The sequence below is a fragment of the Bombina bombina genome, chromosome 6 (genome assembly GCF_027579735.1).
Source record: "Bombina bombina isolate aBomBom1 chromosome 6, aBomBom1.pri, whole genome shotgun sequence".
NCBI classification, from domain to species: Eukaryota; Metazoa; Chordata; class Amphibia; order Anura; family Bombinatoridae; genus Bombina; species Bombina bombina.
Window position 1 is genome coordinate 29,605,070 of NC_069504.1, and position 19,808 is coordinate 29,624,877.

The 19,808-nt window shown below is 39.0% G+C and overlaps 1 protein-coding gene across 2 annotated transcripts in view; it reads right to left on the bottom strand.

Moving 5' to 3' along the window:
• The window catches only part of FLNC (filamin C), an 82,268-nt gene that overhangs the window by 18,434 nt on the left and 44,026 nt on the right, over nucleotides 1–19,808 (bottom strand). The window contains exons 4-25 of one of the 2 annotated variants that reach the window (XM_053716345.1): nucleotides 19,013–19,163; nucleotides 18,286–18,404; nucleotides 17,788–17,865; nucleotides 17,204–17,366; nucleotides 16,805–17,005; nucleotides 13,428–13,562; nucleotides 10,347–10,484; nucleotides 9,395–9,521; nucleotides 9,153–9,289; nucleotides 8,693–8,886; nucleotides 8,392–8,505; nucleotides 8,109–8,252; nucleotides 7,732–7,855; nucleotides 7,326–7,486; nucleotides 7,005–7,095; nucleotides 5,507–5,676; nucleotides 5,261–5,378; nucleotides 4,895–5,157; nucleotides 1,542–2,139; nucleotides 1,106–1,279; nucleotides 327–489; nucleotides 76–236 (exon numbers count right to left, since the gene is read on the bottom strand). In XM_053716345.1, coding sequence (XP_053572320.1) covers nucleotides 76–236; nucleotides 327–489; nucleotides 1,106–1,279; nucleotides 1,542–2,139; nucleotides 4,895–5,157; nucleotides 5,261–5,378; nucleotides 5,507–5,676; nucleotides 7,005–7,095; nucleotides 7,326–7,486; nucleotides 7,732–7,855; nucleotides 8,109–8,252; nucleotides 8,392–8,505; nucleotides 8,693–8,886; nucleotides 9,153–9,289; nucleotides 9,395–9,521; nucleotides 10,347–10,484; nucleotides 13,428–13,562; nucleotides 16,805–17,005; nucleotides 17,204–17,366; nucleotides 17,788–17,865; nucleotides 18,286–18,404; nucleotides 19,013–19,163 — 3,724 coding nt within the window. The remainder of the gene's footprint in view (nucleotides 1–75; nucleotides 237–326; nucleotides 490–1,105; nucleotides 1,280–1,541; nucleotides 2,140–4,894; nucleotides 5,158–5,260; nucleotides 5,379–5,506; nucleotides 5,677–7,004; nucleotides 7,096–7,325; nucleotides 7,487–7,731; nucleotides 7,856–8,108; nucleotides 8,253–8,391; nucleotides 8,506–8,692; nucleotides 8,887–9,152; nucleotides 9,290–9,394; nucleotides 9,522–10,346; nucleotides 10,485–13,427; nucleotides 13,563–16,804; nucleotides 17,006–17,203; nucleotides 17,367–17,787; nucleotides 17,866–18,285; nucleotides 18,405–19,012; nucleotides 19,164–19,808) is intronic. The other variant, XM_053716346.1, reaches the window with a different exon arrangement.

Genomic DNA, 19,808 nt, shown 5'->3' on the forward strand with positions numbered 1-19,808 from the left:
ACTATCTGCAATGAAATAAGTCTCTTTCATTGTGAGCGTGAGAGGTGTCTGAGAATCATACTTCCTGTGCAATACCTGGTATAGGACGTCCACCAAAGGTGATATTCACATCATAATCTCCAGGAGTGAATGGAATGTACTCCACACTACAGCTTCCATCTTTATTGTCTTTGCATGACATCTTTGCTTCTGAAGGACCTTCTATTGCCAAGCCAAGACCACCGGTACCAGCACCTCTGCAAGTATCATTGATAGAAAGAGTGGTATAAAAAATTGCAAATAAAATAGGAGGATAAAGATGTGCTCATTAGAAGTTTAATATATACCTGGTCTCCACTGTAAAACAGTTGGGCTTGTTCAGTATGCCTCCTTCTAAACCAGGACCATAAGCTCTTACCCGGGTTGGATCACAGCCCTCAGTGACAGTGACACGGAATGGGCTTTTAGGTACTGGAACATCATCATACAGAACCTCCACCAGGTGCACACCTGCAAGCACAGAGGTCACAGGTACAGACGGTTTTGTTAACACATGACAGATAAATACCTAGCAGGTGCTAAATGTAGCCACCAATCAGCAAGCTCTACCCAGGGTGCTGAATCAAAAATGGGCTGGCTCTTAAGCTTACATTCCTGCTTTTTTAAAATAAAGATACCAAGAGAACGAAGAAAAATTGATAATAGGAGTAAATTAGAAAGTTACTTATAATTGCTGCTCTATTTGAATCATGAAATAAAAAAATTGGGTTTCATATCCCTTTAATATTGAAATGAACTTTGTTGTCTTTCTCCTGAAGATTTTTGGCAGCATTATTTTATTATCTCTTAATACCTGCTAAGTCACAAAAGCTGAACTGAATCCTGGTCATATTACACCAAACATGAAGTTCATTTAATTGATAAAAGACAAATATGCTTCAATTTGCAAATAAACATACTGAAAACTGATTATTATTGCACAATCTAGATTATAAGTCCTACAGAAACTGTACATTTAAGAGACCCTGTGAGTACGAAAGTCTACCAATGGCAAATGAAAGATATAAAATGTATGATATTCATAGGACAGCATACATGTCACATTTTTAGGAATCCTGAGACTTACCATCTTCGTAAGCTGTGTATTGCACATGGTAGGTGCCATCTCCTTTGTCAGTGATAAAGCTTTCAGTAATAGCACCTGATGGGCCAAGTATGCGTGTGGTCACATGACTTCCACCTTTCTTGGCCAAAGATCGAGCATCAACTGTGAAGTCTGTAATGACCTCACGGAGAACGCCTGAAGGGGGAGATAAAATAGTCAGTACACCAACAGCACAGAGCTATAAATGTGTCTTTAAATAGTATGGAAGCTGAAATGCACTAATAGCAAATACTTTATTTAACCTAAATAGTACATTACACCATAACAAGCTATTTCCTTCAATGCAGCTAAAAATTTAATTGAAAACATAGGAATCAAATATAGTTAGAAGCTGAGAATGAATACGAACCTGCCCTAAATTAAGCAAATTATCACATGTACCTCTCCATTATCTTACCTCTAGGCTCTACCCCTGGACCGAACACCTTCACCCCACTGGTGTCTACCGCAGGTTCCACGTTGACGCGTACAGGGAATTTTGGTACAGCATGTCCTCCATATTTAATTGTAATGGTGTAAGCCCCAGGGCATGATGGGATGTAAGTGATGCTATAGGTCCCGTCGCTATTATTCTGTATTAGAACCTCTGCTTTTGAACCTGAATCAGATAGAATCTCGATGGTGAGCTCAGCATCTCCAGCTTTGGAGCAGTCTACAGTGAAAGTAGCCACCTCCCCGGCCTTTCCCTTCTCCAGACCAGGTCCACTTGCAGTCACCTTGCTGGGGTCGAAGACAGGGCGGATGTCAGCTTTGAAGGGAGAGCCTGGAATATGGGATTCTGCAAATAGGATATTTATGGAATACTCTCCCGGCTCTGTAGGAAGATAGGAAACAGAACAGGAGCCATCTCCATTGTCCTGGCATTCAATCTTTGCCTCACAGGGTCCCTCCACAGTCAGTCCCAGTCCCCCTGTACCAGCTCCTTTGGTGTCAATGGCAAATGGTGCAGGTTTACCCACAAAACCACCTTTTAGGCCGGGTCCATAGGCACGAACCTGAAAGAGAAACAAAGACAAAGGTTAAGAGATACATTTAATTTGATTTATTAATTTCAGATACAAAAATATGCACAAAATGTGTGAAATGTTCTGAACTGTAGCCAATGTAGGTATCAGTTTTCTACTTTATTATTTGTGTGAGGCAATGGTGCAATACGTCGGCCAATACATGGTGATACACCAGGCAATACATGGTAATACATCAGCCAATACATGGTGATACGTCAGCCAATACATAGTGATATGTCAGCCAATACATGATGCAATACGTTGGCCAATACATGGTGATACGTCAGCCAATACATAGTGATATGTCAGCCAATACATGATGCAATACGTCAGCCAATACATGGTGATACACCAGGCAATACATCAGCCAATACATGTTGATACGTCAGCCAATACATGTTGATACGTCAGCCAATACATGGTGCAATACGTCAGCCAATACACGGTGATACATCAGCCAATACATGGTGACACATCAGCCAATACATATTGATACATCAGCCAATACATGGTGACACATCAGCCAATACATGTTGATACGTCAGCCAATACATATTGATACATCAGCCAATACGTGTTGATACATCAGCCAATACATGGTGACACATCAGCCAATACATGTTGATACGTCAGTCAATACATATTGATACATAAAGCCAATACATGGTGACACATCAGCCAATACATGGTGACACATCAGCCAATACATATTGATACATCAGCCAATGCATGGTGACACATCAGCCAATACATGGTGACACATCAGCCAATACATGGTGACACATCAGCCAATGCATGGTGACACATCAGCCAATGCATGGTGACACATCAGCCTATACATGGTGACACATCAGCCAATACATGGTAATTCAGTTGAAAAATTCAGTTTGCTTCATTCTTCTGTGAATACTGCCTGATAAATATTTACTTACATTAGTTTAGTCAATCCAGTATGCCAATTTATTTTTGTATTAGTAGGAAAAGAAATATATCACAGTGGTGCATTTATTGTTATGTTGGTCTCTAAAGCATTGTCTGCTCTGGGGTTTAATGTAAAGGTGTTTGACTTCATCAACCACTCATATGTTCAGTTATGTATAGACCACTTTGTACAAATGAAATGGACTTCCTGCAAGCTTTCACTGTCTGCAAACTGTCACCAGAGAGCTATGTGCTACAAACATGGCACATACTTGGGAAATTAAATTCTGGTCATCACATTGTTTATCTTTTGTTACCCAAAACCATAAATATAAGTAAATAAATAAACTAAACTAAATGCTTAAACCATATCTTGATTTATTCTGTATTTTAGTGTCATTAAGGAAACCTTAGCTGAATGGAAATTTGGCAAATGTGTGTTTATTTTGGATGTTGTCTATGTGAAAATCAGCAGTGTATTCATAACAGTGACAGCTGTAGGTTTTCCACTTACACCAGAATCATACTGGCTGAAAAATGAATTTTCCCAGCAAGAAGCCTTCTATACTTGTTTCTAAGGGACTTTATCATTGACCTTAGATCCTCTGTTGGCCCATATAACCTCTACGTATGGCTCTTCCTATAGCTGCCTATAATTCACCCTATAGCGCTTGTAAGTCAGTTCTTGCAAGAAAGATATACAGACAGACAGACAGACAGATAGAAACACCTGTGGTTCCATATTTCCTCATCACTCCACTTATACATGCATACAAATAATTAAAAAAATCTCAAATTATGTTCATTGGTATAAATTCTCACTGCTTCATATAAAGCTTCACCATAACTTATCTGCAGTAGATTTATGCAGCTGCTGGCAGTAAAGGGGTTAGCTGACTGTGCTGTAAGCCAGCACTGTATGAAAAAAAAACAAAATCTGTGATAGAGCGAGCAGTCTAACCTCTGGTACTGGGGGCTGGAGGGGGGTGTACTTCCCTGGGGTCAATAAGTAGATCTGAGCCCAGTTTATGATTGTAGCACCCCCCTCACACACACTCACACTGTTCCCTCATGACATTCACACAGAATCCTACACAGCAATGAGAAACACATGGTAGGAACACACAGAATACGCCAAGAGACAGCGTGAGGGTGGGATACAGAGACAGAACATGAAAAGGAAGAGCAGAGAGAGCGGCTGGAGGGAAAGGCAAGATGTGTAGGAGAGAGGGATTACACATAAAAACAGAAATAACATTGGCAGATGGGGTGAAAGTATTTAGGTAAGATATAAAAGGGAAGTTCAGATAAAAAAACGAGAGAGAATTTAGAAGTGTTTATAAAACAGAAATAACAATGTAGGGACCTTGAAAGTAGGTGATGTGTATAAAGATGATGTCTTCTCTAGAGATGAAGACAACATACACACAGCAGGTAACAGATATTGTTAGCTTACATTCACTGTAGGGTTACTGAAGGCGTTCGGGTAAATTAATTTGCTTGTAGGAACTAAGTCAGTAGTGAAAGAAAAATCCACAACTTATTTTACTCTTAGCTTTGTATGGTAGGTTCTATACTTTAGTTAAGGGAAAACTGGCTACAGGAACATTATTGGACATGCATTAGAAATATATAATATGACCTCAAGCTCAACATCTTGAACCATAACTGCTCCCTTTAACTGAGAATAGCATGGTAGCTGCCTGAAGTTTGTGTAAATGCCCTTACTGATACACAATTTGTTAACAAATTAAGTCTTAAAAAGACAAGGTCAGTTAGATTCAATATCTATATTTATTATATATATATTTATTATAAGTACCTTGGAAGGGTCTGGTGGCATCACAGCCTCCACAGAGAATGGGCTTCCAGGAACAGGGTGTCCATCATAACTGATATCCACCTTGTATGGTCCTTCCTCGGGGGGCATATATTTGACAGTGTGAATATCACTTGTGACCCCAGTCTCCACCTTACACGGAATTGGCCTACGGGATGGTGATGTAATCTTTACATCCACTTTTCCTTGACCACCTGCCCCACTGGTGTTAATGGTGAACTCTTGATCCTTCCCAACATCCACCTCTGTGATGACAGAAATGAGAGAGTTATATACAAGAAAAAAAGATTGTATACACACATTTCGTACACTGGTTTATACCAACAGTTTCATTTTATAGTTACTTACTATTGTTAAGTCCTTCAACTTTGACCTTGCTCAGATCTAGAGGAGGTGCTACATTCACAATAAATGGACTCTTAGGAACAGGGTCACCTCCATACGTTACTGACACAGTTATGTTACCCTAGAGGATATAGATGAAAGAAGGTAAGATCTACATCTTAGTGTATGATATGAAGTATTTACTCATGACATTTTGTTGAGTACTGGGGATTTGCCACTAAACACACACATACAGACATATTTGGTTACCTGCTGTACAGCTGTATACTTGATAGTATATGAATAGTCATGGTTATCAATAATTTCAAAGTCTTGCACAACTTCTCCTTTTGAGGTACCAGTGAATTGGACATCCACCTTTGCTTTCCCGGCACCCTTAGTGTATACGGTGAAGTGTGTTGGTTTGCCAACTTCCACTCCTACATCAAGGAGAGAACAGAAAGTGTTATCATGGTGTATGCTTTTTAAGTCATGCTTAGATGCTTTTAATGTTTTGAATATTATGTTTCTACAACAGCAGGTAAGTAGTAAATTAGTTTACTGAACAAGGATGTGTTGGGTAGAAGAAAATAGCAGTTTGTAACATATGCCTGCCTGATATCACTGTCCCTTTAAGACTGCCTTCCCTGCTTCTGACAATCATGCTGGTTTGGGCACTATTTGCATTCAACTTACCTGCCTAATTAATCATTCATGCACCTGATTCCCTCAGCCTCTTTTTAAACCATATCAGGCCTAATGTGCATTGCATTAGCTTTAAAGTTGTGTTCCAGAATAACAGAGGTCTGTGACTGTTCCTGCATGGATTTTACCAACTTATTCAAGCTACAGCCTTTCCTTTTAGCTATGCTTAAAATCATCTAATCGCAAGTATCCAAATAATTCCATTTTGTTTCCTGGACATTGCTACTTAACAAACTCTGAACTTTATTCTAAATTACAAGTAAGCATTTGGTTATTACCACTCTCTAATTGCTACAACAGCATCTTACTCAGAACTTTATAACTATTCTCTGCTACAAGTTGTCATAGCTGAAATATCCTCATCCAAATATGTTAACATATTCAGAACTCTGCATCTATGTGTTCAGTTAAAAGCTTTCCTGTGATTCTCCATTATATGCACAAACAGTATTTAATGCCTTAAACGTGCAACTTGTCTATCACCTGTGCTGCTCTGCTTATTACTGTCATACAGCTCTATATAATATTATGTACTGTGAACCTGCAACAAACCTTAGTTTGCATCTATCAGTCAATCTTCTACCAGTTTACTCTAAAGCCTGTAGATCCTACATTGCTATATTTTTCTCTCATGAATCCTGCAGCTACTCCTATTAACTAACTATAAGTCACAGTGAAGCCAGAATATATTGTATACATGTGTTGCACTCCCCATGAATTCTACAATAACTTCTTGCAACTATGAATCACAGAATATCATCCATCCACGTCCAGGATTCTCTTCCCCGGGTCAAGGGTCGGTGTCTCCAAATCCCTATCACTGCCCTGAGGGTCTGTGTCCTGAGCGCATGCACACAAGAACATGACACAGTTAATGTAAAGCTGATGCAGTTTTGCCCCAGCTGTAACTAGGAAAACTAATACCCAGATGGTGAAAATATTCCCTAGTACAATGCTGCACAGTTTTTCTTAAAAATCCTACTTTCCACCTGACTATTTCACTGCACCCTGCTCTCCATTTGACCTTCATATTTACAATCCACATTGTTTATTTTTCCATTACCTGTGCGGCTGAGCCCTGGACCCTCAGCTCGGACCTTGTTGGCGTCATGTGATGGATCAACTTTAACACGAAATGGACTGATGGGAATTTCCTAAGTGTAAGAAACAATCAGTGTTGGTTATGTCAAGAAGATACAAGTTATAGATTAGTTGTATCTGTATATTTAAATAGTTATATTTATATTTGGTAAGTATATGCAAAGCAGGAGTTGATAGGTATGCATTCTAGATGCCTCTGGGTATAGGTTAGGGTTGTGTTTTGCATGCTTAAGAATGTATATAACAATCTATGAGCTATGGAAGTTCATGACAGATAACATACCTGGTCAGCAAACAGCACCATGATGGTATATCTTCCAGCACCAGGTGGGGTGTATTTCACAGTAAATGTATCATTATCATTTTTAATTATGTCAAAGTCAATATCTGCCTCTGCAGGTCCCACAACACCAGGTGCACACTTAATCCCAATGCTGACATCACCTGTTAAAAAAGACAATCAATGCAAGCACTATAATTGTAACACAACAATAACAAAAACTACACCAAACAATTTTAGAAGGGTACTGAAACATGAAGCTTACTAACACTGAATCGCTTATCTCATATTCTTTTCCTCCTATTAAAGGACAACCTTTTAATCTTGTGCTAGAACCACCTTTTGTGGCAAGAACTTATATTGCCAACTCTCAAATCTATTGTCTCTTTCCCATATTATAAGAAATTACCTTGTCCTGCCTCACTGCAGTCCACAGTGAAGTAGGTTGGCTCATTTGCTTTCAGTCCTGTCTTCTCTACGCCAGGTCCATAAACCTTTACTTTATTGGGATGACTCCCTTCACCAACAGAAACCTAAACAGTAATATTAACAGTGTGAGACTTGCAAACATGAGCATATGCAACTAAGTAAGAATGTTTATCTTTATAAATACAGATACATGCAAACTTACATAATTGTTTTGAAATTATATAGCCCAGAATATATAGAGACTGAGAGTTAAGCAAACATAGATAACTGAGGACCCCAGTAACATACAGACAAGAATAGGAAACACTGCTACCCACAGGTTTATAAACATCTTACACCTCTGTTTGTAGCACTTACCCTGTAAGGGCTGTTGGGGATATTGACACCTCCCCAGGAGATAATGATGGTATGTTTGATGGGCTTTGTTGGGACATATACACAGACATATGTATTGTCTCCGTTGTCTTTAATCTTGATGTCAATAGGTGATCCCTCAGCATCCTATAGGGGAGATCAGATGATTGTGTGAAATTACCTCTTAAATTCAGTGGGAAGTTCTGCTATCTGCATTTGTCACATATAGTGTACCCTCACACCTACCCTCTTCCCTTTGATCTGTAAAGTATTATCTATTACCCACCTGAGCATAGATTTTCAACTCTGCTTTTCCAGCAGCCCGGGCATCAATGGTGAACTCAGCAGGATGCTCAACTATGCACCCAGTGGGTTCCAGTCCGGGACCATATGCTTTGACCTGGAAAGATACAATAGTGGGAAAGCTTAGTGAGGATACAGTTATTATGGGTAAGGAAGCAAAGGGAGATCCTGGCAACTGCCCAGATAAACACCAGCAACTGAAAACTAAATAAAGAGATTAACTAGATGTAAAATACAGAATGGTATGGTAATCTGAACATATTCTCCAATTGAATTTTTATTACCTTCTCTGGGAATCCCTTGATACTGGCTGGTAAAATGTGAGCAATAAAAGGACTGTCCTTGATGTCCTCATCATCGCAGATGACATGTACTGCATACTCTCCTGGTTCTGTGGGCCAGTAGCGCACATCACATGACCCATCTCCCTTGTCGTCACACTCTATCTTTGCCTGGGAGGGTCCCTCGATTGAGAAGCCTGTGGAAAACAAAAGATGAGTTGTGGGCAATGGCCACATGGTCTCTGAACAGAACATAGTATTAACAAACAGCAGTTCTCAACACAATCGTTTGTTTTAAAATGTATAAGTAATATATTCTTTGTACAAATATCAACACTTATGAAACTTCATAAATAGATAATGTAAATATTATTTCAGATTCTGTTTAGTAGCACAATGTATGAGGGGCACTTTTTTGACATGGTGGTATCTGTGTATGTTTCTGTTCAGCAGATATACTCACCGAGAGTTCCCACCTCTGTGCCGATTGCCTCAACCACAAAATCTGCTGACTTTCCCACCATGCCTGTCTCCAAGCCAGGACCCCATGCCCGCACTTTCTGAACGCCAACCTCAGGGCTGATATAAACCTCGAAGGGACTGGTCAGAAAGAAGATGGGTAAGAAAACAAAATGGTAAATACAAAAAGAGAACTAAAAATTCCAGCAAGTGATGATATTTTAGGTTAAGTTTTAACATGCTCACCTTCTGGGTATGGCATTTCCACCCCACGTAATATTTACAATGTATTTTCCTGGGTGTATGGGGTAATAATCACATTCATACACACCATCCCCAACATCACGGATCTTTACAGGTTCCTCTGTGCCTTCTGTTGGGGGAAGAAATACAGACGACAAGTAGGTTACCTATTTATATCTTCTATTTATCTAATTATTTTCACTTTGTCCAGGTACACTCCCTGTATTTTTCTTTTATATATTCCTAATCTCACTCTTCAAATATACATTGCTCTGTAATTATCTTAGACCCTTTATCTAAATTCTCTCTCTACATTTGCGTCTTCCCATTTCTATCTCTTTCTTAAAGGGACAGTCTACACCAGAATTTTTATTGTTTTAAAAGATAGATAATCCCTTTATTACCCATTTCCCAGTTTTGCATAACTAACACATTTATAATAATATACTTTTAACCTCTGTGATTATCTTGTATCTAAGCCTCTGCAAACTGCCCCTTTTTTCAGTTCTTTTGACAGACTTGCAGTCTAGCCAATCAGTGCCTGCTCCCAGATACCTTCTCATGCACGAGCACAGTGTTATCTATATGAAATACGTGAACTAACACCCTCTAGTGGTGAAAAACTGTTAAAATGCAATGTGAAAGAGGTGGGCTTCAAGGTCTAAGAAATTAGCATATGAACCTCCTAGGCAATTGGAAAATTGTTTAAAATTACATGCTCTTTCTGAATCATGAAAGTTTATTTTGGCCTAGACTGTCCCTTTAAGTTTATAACAGTATTTCCGCCCCTTGAACCTTAACTTCTACTACCCTATTATGTGGTATTTCCTATCCTTCCCTACTTTAAAGATGTTTATCTGACTTTACACCCCACTTTTTTTTTTCACTACCAATTTAGTACATTTATTATTCTAAGCCTAAACAAACAAATCACTTATGCTGCCAGTTTACTCACTTGGTCCTTTGACGGTGACTTTCAGTTCCCCACTTCCTGCACCCTTGGTAAACACCTTGAAATCTGCCACTTCCTTCACGCGCACCCCCTTGGGCTGCAGACCCCGTCCAGAAGCTCTGCAAGCATTGGGATTACAGGCTGCCAAAAACATGTGAAGCTCTAATTAGCAAGTGGGATAAATTCAAAATTACTGTAAACTACACAGAGCAAATAACATCATTTTTACACATGAAAAGGGGCTATAATTGCATTTTTCTTTTCGGGTTAATCCCCACAACTACTATGTGATTACGCAACAGTTGCTATAGTTGTCCATACAATAATTCATGTGAAGAATTAAGCTTGACTTATTTCCAAAACAAGCCACATGCAAGAGCAAACATTAGCACTCAGACGAGCCTCATATCAAGAGATGATGTCCCCTCCTGATCTTCACCCTATATATAACGTATCAGCTATAAAAATATCTACTATAGCCGCTGCCATCTGGTGATATTATTAAAGCACCACTATTTTGGAATACACTGAAATGCAAATTGCTATTTAGTTCTCCAGATTCACTGGGAGTACAATGACCTTCCCAGTCTTAACATTCTCCCTAATCCCATGAAGAAATATAGGCCATTAACTAAACAATGGAGAGGTGTAGGGACTTTGGTGAAACGGTGCTTAGAATAACATAGGTACAGATTATGGAGGCTGTTCCAGCCTTTGTAGGAAGTGAGTTATGCTTTAAATTGAAATGTGTTAATCCTGTATGCGACATCCCAAACATGGGAGACACCTGGAGTACTACTTAAATGGCACTTATCTGCATTATATGAGCCCCCACACAAATATACCCTAGTAAATAAGTGCATGTTGGGTTACTTATAAATATGTACTGACCAGCTAAGGCATTTAGGATACCATGATCGTGTTAGCATTAAAAAGTTAGTGTTATATTATGAGTTAAGTCAACCAGTAAAGTAATTGGAAGATGGGAATGGTATGGGCAAAGTGTAGGGTTTGAGGAAGTGCTCTCTCACACAATGCTTGCCCACTCAGACTCAACAAGCCATGCTCATTCTGTGTCCACACACAGTACCTCAGGCAGTGCCACTCACACAGAATATGCCATGCTCAGTGCTAACTCATACATTACTTGCTTTGTCAGGGGAGGCCACTCACATAGAGTATGGTATGCAATTCCCATGTACACAGATCATGCTAATGACATGGAAAATGCCATGCTCTCAGTGCTCACTCACTCAGTATATGCAAAATCAGGCAGTGTCACTCACACAGAATATGCCATGCTCTGTTAGTGCCCATTCTCACAGTACCACTAGCACAATTTGTTTATGCTGTCACTGCCCAATTTTACATTACATGTTGTATCAGTTGATCTAACACGTGAAACCATATCGGCTTCTGCTCAGTCATATATTACAGGCCATACCCTGATAGTGCCCACTCAACTCAACATGATGTCTCTCACAAAGAGCATGCTATAGTCACTAGGACCCATTCACAGAAGAATGGCAATTTTCAGGAAATGGCAGCTCTCATTGCTCGAGCACTTGGCACACTCACTGAGTGGAAATTTCTCAAGCAAGGACAGCATGTTCTCTAGATGGTCAGTCTCAGATAATTCACTCTCAAACAGGAAAAGGTGGATTCAATGCCTCACTCTCTGCAAAGGATGTGCTCAAGCAGTACCCACTCTCTAGGTTGGCCTTGCTCAGGCAATTTTCCCTCACTCTAATTCAGCCATGCACAAGCAGACTATTAACTCTAATCAGCCAATGCTTAAGCAGGCTATTATCTCTAGACTGCCAAAGCTCAAGCAGACTTAATTCTAGACAGCCAATTCTCAAGCAATCTATTAATTCTAGACAGCCAATGCTCAAGCAGGCTATTAACTTGATAGCCAATGTTTAAGCAGACTTAACTCTAGGCAGCCAATGCTCAAGTAGACTATTAACTCGATAGCCAATGCTCAAGCAGACTATAAGCTCTAGATAGCCAATGTGCAAGCAGACTATTAATTCTAGACAGCCAAAGCTCAAGCAGACTATTAATTCTAGACAGCCAATGCTCAAGTAGACTATTAACTCGATAGCCAATGCTCAAGCAGACTATAAGCTCTAGATAGCCAATGTGCAAGCAGACTATTAATTCTAGACAGCCAATGCTCAAGTAGACTATTAACTCGATAGCCAATGCTCAAGCAGACTATAAGCTCTAGATAGCCAATGTGCAAGCAGACTATTAATTCTAGACAGCCAATGCTCAAGCAGACTATTAATTCTAGACAGCCAAAGCTCAAGCAGACTATTAATTCTAGACAGCCAAAGCTCAAGCAGACTATTAATTCTAGACAGCCAATGCTCAAGCAGACTATTAACTCTAGATAGCCAATGCTCAAGCAGACTATTAATTCTAGAATGCCAAAGCTCAAGCAAACTATTATTTATAGATAGCCAATGCTCAAGCAGACTATTAATTCTAGAATGCCAAAGCTCAAGCAGACTATTAATTCTAGACAACCAACGCTCAAGCAGTCTATTAATTCTAGACAGCCAATGCTCAAGCAGGCTATTACCTTGATAGCCAATGCGCAAGCAGACTATTAACTCTAGGCAGCCAATGCTCAAGTAGACTATTAACTTGATAGCCAATGCTCAGGCAGACTATTAACTCTAGATAGCCAATGTGCAAGCAGACTATTAATTCTAGACAGCCCATTCTCAAGCAGGCTAAAAACCTCAGACAACCAATGCTCGAGCAGATCATTAACTCTCAACAGCCAATGTTCAAGCAATGCCTTCTCACTAAAGAAAGCCAAGCTTAGGCATACCAATATACCTTCGGCATGCACAGGCATGCTGATATACCTTCGGCAACACATGCACAGGAATACCAATAAATTTAGTCAGGCCATGTTCAGGTACTGCTCACTATGTTATACAGGCCATGCTCAAGCTTTGTCTACTCATTCTAGGAAAACTACGCCAAGGCATAACCACTCACTCTAGGCAGGCAGTGCTCAGACAGTGCCCACACACTTTAGACAGGCCATAGTTGGCCCATACTAACTTGATTTGCGCGGTTTGGGTTTTGGTGGAGGTGGGGGAGCCACTTTCTTGGCTTTATCAGGAGGTGGGGTGAGAACGGCCAGGGGAATGATCTGCAGGGGAGGGGTGCTGGGCGCCTGGGGAAGAACAACAATAGCTACAGGGGAATCAGAGAAACATAGGGAGAAATTATTAGAATAAGCAAAATATACACATGAAACACACCTAGGCACTTAATGGGCTAGATTATAAGTGGAGCGCAAATTATCACTCCCGCTTGAGCGTTAATTGCGCTAGAAGTTAGATTTTTGCACTCGTTGGGTTGTGATCGTATTATGAGTTGAAAGTAAACTGGTTTTCCTCTTGCGTTAACCTGATGAGCGCAAAAATCTAAAGTTACAATATTGCGTGCGTGTTCACGTATTCCCCCACATAAAAGTCAATGGAGAGAAAAAAGTGAAAGAAAACCACCCCACTCTCATGAAAACCCGATTGCATATTCCCAAAGTCAGAATGAAAATATTTCATATTCCAATGTTCTTTACATAGCAGAATAGGTTCTATTTATTCATAAATACACACACACACACACACACACACACACACACACATATATATATATATATATAATCTATAGTCCCTTCAAGAAAGGCACTCACTGGTCTTCATAAAAAATAACTTTTATTTCAGGTCATCATAAAAAAGACATAACATATGAAGACCAGTGAGTGCCTTTCTTGAAGGGACTTTAAATATTAGCTAAAGTGCACCCTGGCAGTTGCATGAACCTTGTAAGACTGTGCTTATCCTTCCTTGGAGATTTATATATATATATATATATATAGATAGATAGATAGATAGATAGATAGATATATGATGGTATTTTGGTACAATATGTATGTGTGTGTGTGTGTATGTATATATATATGTATATATGTGTGTGTGTATGTGTGAGTATATATATATACATATATATATATACATATATATATATATACACAGTATCTCACAAAAGTGAGTACACCCCTCGCATTTGTGTAAATATTTTATTATATCTTTTCATGTAACAACACTGAAGAAATGACACTTTGCTACAATGTAAAGTAGTGAGTGTACAGCCTGTATAACAGTGTAAATTTGCTGTCCCCTCAAAATAACTCAACACACAGCCATTAATGTCTACACGGTTGGCAACAAAGTGAGTACCACCCCTAAGTGGAAATGTCCAAATTGGGCCCAATTAGCCATTTTTCCTCCCTGGTTTCATGTGACTTGTTAGTGTTACAAGGTCTCAGGCGTGAATGGGGAGAAGGTGTGTTAAATTTGGTGTTCTCACACTCTCTCATACTGGTCACAGGAAGTTCACATGGCACAGCATGGCAAAGAACTCTCTGAGGATCTGAAAAAAAGAATTGTTGCTCTACATAAAGATGGCCTAGGCGATTGCCAAGACCCTGAAACTGAGCTGCAGCATGGTGGGCAAGAACATACAGTGGTTTCATAGGACAGGTTCCACTCAGAACAGCCCTTGCCATGGTCGACCAAAGAAGTTGAGTGCATGAGCTCAGCGTCATATCCAGAGGTTGTCTTTGGGAAATAGACATATGAGTGCTGCCAGCATTGCTGCAGAGGTTGAAGGGGTGGGGGTCAGTCTGCTGAAGACAAGCAGACTAAGGACATGGATTACTGGAACCATGTCCTGTGGTCCAATGAGACCATGATAAACTTATTTGGTTCAGATGGTGTCAACCGTGTAGACATTAATGGCTGTGTGTTGAGTTATTTTGAGGGGACAGCAAATTTACACTGTTATACAGGCTGTACAATCACTACTTTACATTGTAGCAAAGTGTCATTTCTTCAGTGTATCATGTATACATATATACATGATTATATATATATAGGAATATGTATTTAGAAATATATAGAACATATTCTGCTATGTGCAGAACATTGGAATGTGAAATATTTACAGTAAATAATATAATAAAAATATTATATGTACACACACACACACACACACACACATACACACACATATATATATATATACACACACACACACACACATTTAGATATGTATGTATCTCTATGTTAAAGCCCTTTTGCCTGACTTTTTTTCTCACCTGAGACCTCCTATCTTTGAGCCCTTATAACTTTTGTGTGCAATATTTTTTATTTTTTATCATTTTTATGAGATGGTCTTATTATGAGTGTACTTTGTAATGTTTTGTGCAACTTTTATGTTTCGCTAAACAGTTAACCAGAGCTCTGAATTTGCAGCAATGATTCAGGCATAAATTACGATTGAGCTCACGCAATTGCGTTTACTTTCAGCTTGTAATACGAGCGGTAGGCCCTTATACCCCTTATTGCTAGGGCGCAAACGTTTGCGCTCCACTTGAAATCTAGCCCAATATGGGTAAGCAACATAGCTACAAAATTACACACATGCTCACAACATAGACACAGAATACTAATACATATTCAATAACACACTAAGATACATGTAATAACTCACAGCCGCATATACACACAAATGTTTCTTCTAACACACTCTCAACCTTCTCTTAATTGTGTTATGTAGTAATATTTGTGTAAACAGTGTGATCAATGGAAAATACATCATTATTGTTTCAGAAAATGATAACTTTTATCTCTATTAACAATCTTATTATTGACTAATTAGTAATAAAAGAATAAATGATTTATGCTAATTCAAGTGTTAGGTGACTGGTTTAGGACAACTTTATAGAGACGCTAAGCCCTCTGATGTAACTTTACAGTTAATTTATAATTATTTCTAACTGGCCTCAGTAGAGGAGATCAGATAACAAGAACAAACTCTTTGATCGGTTACAAGATGGTGGCAACTATGGCTTTATAGAAGCTAAACTGTTATACTAATATTACATACTATTCTCAGGCTGACCGATGCCTTTAATACTTTGTTATGCCTAACATTTGTTAGTGTTTAGTGTCTCCTTAATGTAAACGCCCATCTTATCCCTGATGAGTTATTAGTAGGATTAGCCACATTTATATGATGTAATAAATGTCTAATTGGGAAGGAAGATTGAGGAAACCACTTATAGATAGATCTTATTAAATAAAAATAGAAAGAGAAGATCCCTTATGTAGCCTCTCCCACAAACGTAAGTCACTAGAATTAGAGAGTGGTTAGAATAATTAAAAAATAAATAGGATCATATAAAATTGCAAGAACATAAAAATACTGACAGTGTGAGTATAGATAATGAAGTGATAAAAAAGGAGAGGAGAAGAAAGATTACGTGGTGGAGAACAAGCAAGACACTAATCAACCGGAAAAACAACAATAAAAGTGCAGTTGATTTCACAGAGCCAACGCTAGCAGCACAATGTTGTCAATGCGCTCACCTTCTGAGATGTTGACAACATAAGGACATTTAGGTATTTGTGCTCCGGCAAATGTGATGTAGATCTTGTGGGGACCTTCCATGTTGGGTCTGTAGGTGCAACGATATATATTGTCTCCTTTGTCTTCTAGAACCACCTCCACAGTGTCCTGACGGTTTTGAGGATCAACGATGACAACCCCAACATCTCCAGAACCAGCACCTGATACATAAAAAGTTAAAACATTATCTGTATCTCTTGGATTCACTGGATTTGACATCATGGACATTTAAGCTACTGCATCAATCCTTGTCATCAGGAGATAATGTGACATTAAAAGACTACAGGATAAGGAGACTGTCGCTCAAAATTGATCAAATTTGTCTTACATGTCTATTGTCGACCAATAATGGTTTTTACCTGCAGTATAGATATCAAAGTATGTTGGCTTATTGGCAACATTTCCAACAGGCTCCAGCCCAGGTCCTCGTGCTGTCACTTTGTTGGCATCTCCAAGTGCCATTGCAACATTGACATTAAATGGACTGTTATTGATGTTCTGACCAGCAAACAATACTGTGACCTGCAGGGAAAAAAAGATCAGTGACGCCTAAGCCAGCAACCTCAGAAGTAGCAAGAGAGTACAAACATAATAGTGAGATTTAATCTGTTAGGAATAATTCATATGTGTGGATCTAAAAGATTCCATAAGGGCTCAAGTAAAAGAAGCTTTTAAACAATCTCACAAAATCTACTACTTCTTGATGTGACATACTTTGTTAATATTTTTTATTGAAAATCAACTAAAATATAATTAACCTTAGCAGGATGTCCAGGTATATTTTGGATGCCACAGTTTCTGTAACCTAGCTACATAATGTTTCTATACTCTTTTGTTAACTACAAAGAAGTAGCCACTTAAAGAGTGTGTAAATAAAGGTTGTAGACTGAAAAGATACACGACAGCTAGTGCGAAGTGCAGGAACCAGATGTGTAGCCCATACCTTGTGGAGACCTGCAACCTTTGGCAAATAGCTGACAGAGTAGGTCCTGTTCTTATCATTGTTTGGAATGACCTTTGCCTGGAAGTAAAACAGAGAATGTGATGAAGTTCACAGTTTCAATGCAAAGCTCAAGTAATGATTTCAGCTGTAATACAGGCTAGGGTGATTAACTTTAGAGAAGGTCAACTTCAAGAGGAGAATGTAAACTGGAGTCCTGTAACTGGAGTCTTGTACAACTAAACAGGTGACAGGTGATTAGATGAGTATTGATTCCAAGCAAAAACAAGCAGAGATTTTTACCTCATTAGAAAAGGTAAATAATGATGTCTATAAAAAGTAATAAATAATCAATCAACACATTTGTTGCCCTTGGGACTTTAATATCTATTTTAATGATTTACTTTTAAGCAAAGTTAATAATGATGTCAGAGTGATGTCATGTAAACCATTTATCAAATTTTAGTTTGTGAAAAGCATCATAGCATTTTCTAGTCTCACCTCCTCTGTATGTCCCTCAGGATCCTCAATAAACACCAACACCTCCCCAAGACCGGCTTCAATGGTTTCTACTGTGAAGTAGGCAGGCTTCAAGACTATATTACCCTGAGGCTCAATCCCTAGAACAGACAAGGACATATTAGTATTAACATCAGGAAAATAGGAAAATGGGCAAGAAGCAAAAAACATCAGTAATCAACCATAGACAAGGACTACACATAACAAAGTCTTCTACTACACCTCCATGGCATCATGGGAATAAAGTATAATCATGTCCAACCTAATGTTAGCACTTGCTGGTAACAGTAGCTTTGTGCAATCTCATTAAACGTCATCTGACTATAAACTCTGGTTAATCACCTGTTTATAATGCATCAAGTTTAACTTATAATAGTTACTGGAGAAAATGAGAATTTTATCTCAGCAGACTGTTGTAATCCCTGTGGCATTTCATCTGTAGCTGGGAGGACAGGATCAGACCCTGTCTACTATTTGTCCACATTTGGCAGTTTTGTAGGCAGGGAGTTTGACTGCTTCACATCAACATATTGTAACAATCGTGAAGCTGCCAAGTGAGAGATGGAGCAGAGCGGATTGGAAGAATGAGCTCACCCAGACATTGAGCTACAAGAAGAGTCTCAGCAGGAAGGGAACTGCGGGGGCTACCTGGGATCCCATATTAACCTCTTCACTACCAGCACACAGAGATCAGGAGTGTTTTCCATACCTGGACCATAGGCGATGGCTTTCTTAGGGTGCAGTTGTTTGGAACGAAGTGGAGCTCCAGGCTTCAGCTTGGCTTTGGGGAACTGGGACAGATATGTCATGACTGAGTGCTCATCCACATTGGGATCCACAATTTCTTCTGGGGCAATAACCTGTAAGAAAGGAAATGGGATGACGTATCTCTCTTACCTCTGACAGTATTGTAGAAAAGATGTGGTTTACAGTACAGTGAGTCCCACCGTAAGTAAAGTTTATAGACTACCTGATACTCCCTCAATCCACAGACATTATTGTGGGACTTCTCCCTTCAAGATATACTTCACAGCCTTATATACCAGGGTGCCAATGCATTACAACGTATGCTATACTATGTGGGGGCAAATTCATTAAACACTTCTTGTTTTTCTCAAAGCAATAATTCTAAATTAGTATTAAAGGGACAGTAAAATCAAAATTAAATGTTTCTGATTCAGAAAAAGCATCAGTAACTTTTAATTTGCTTTATTCTCTTGGTATGTTTTGTTGTAAAACTATCTGCTAATTTGTGGCTGCAAATATATGCCTTTTGTCTCATCCAATGTCTTCAGCTAGCTCCCAGTAGTGCATTGCTTTTGATAATAGAAGTAAACTGGAAATTTGTTCTAAATTGTGCGCTCTATCTGAATCATCAAAGAAAAAAATTGTGTCTCATGTCCCTTTAAACTGTATTACTTATAGCATATTCAGTAAAATATGCTGCTGTCTACAGGACTTGTTTTTTAAATAAAGACTTTGAGAGAATATTGATATTTGGGGAG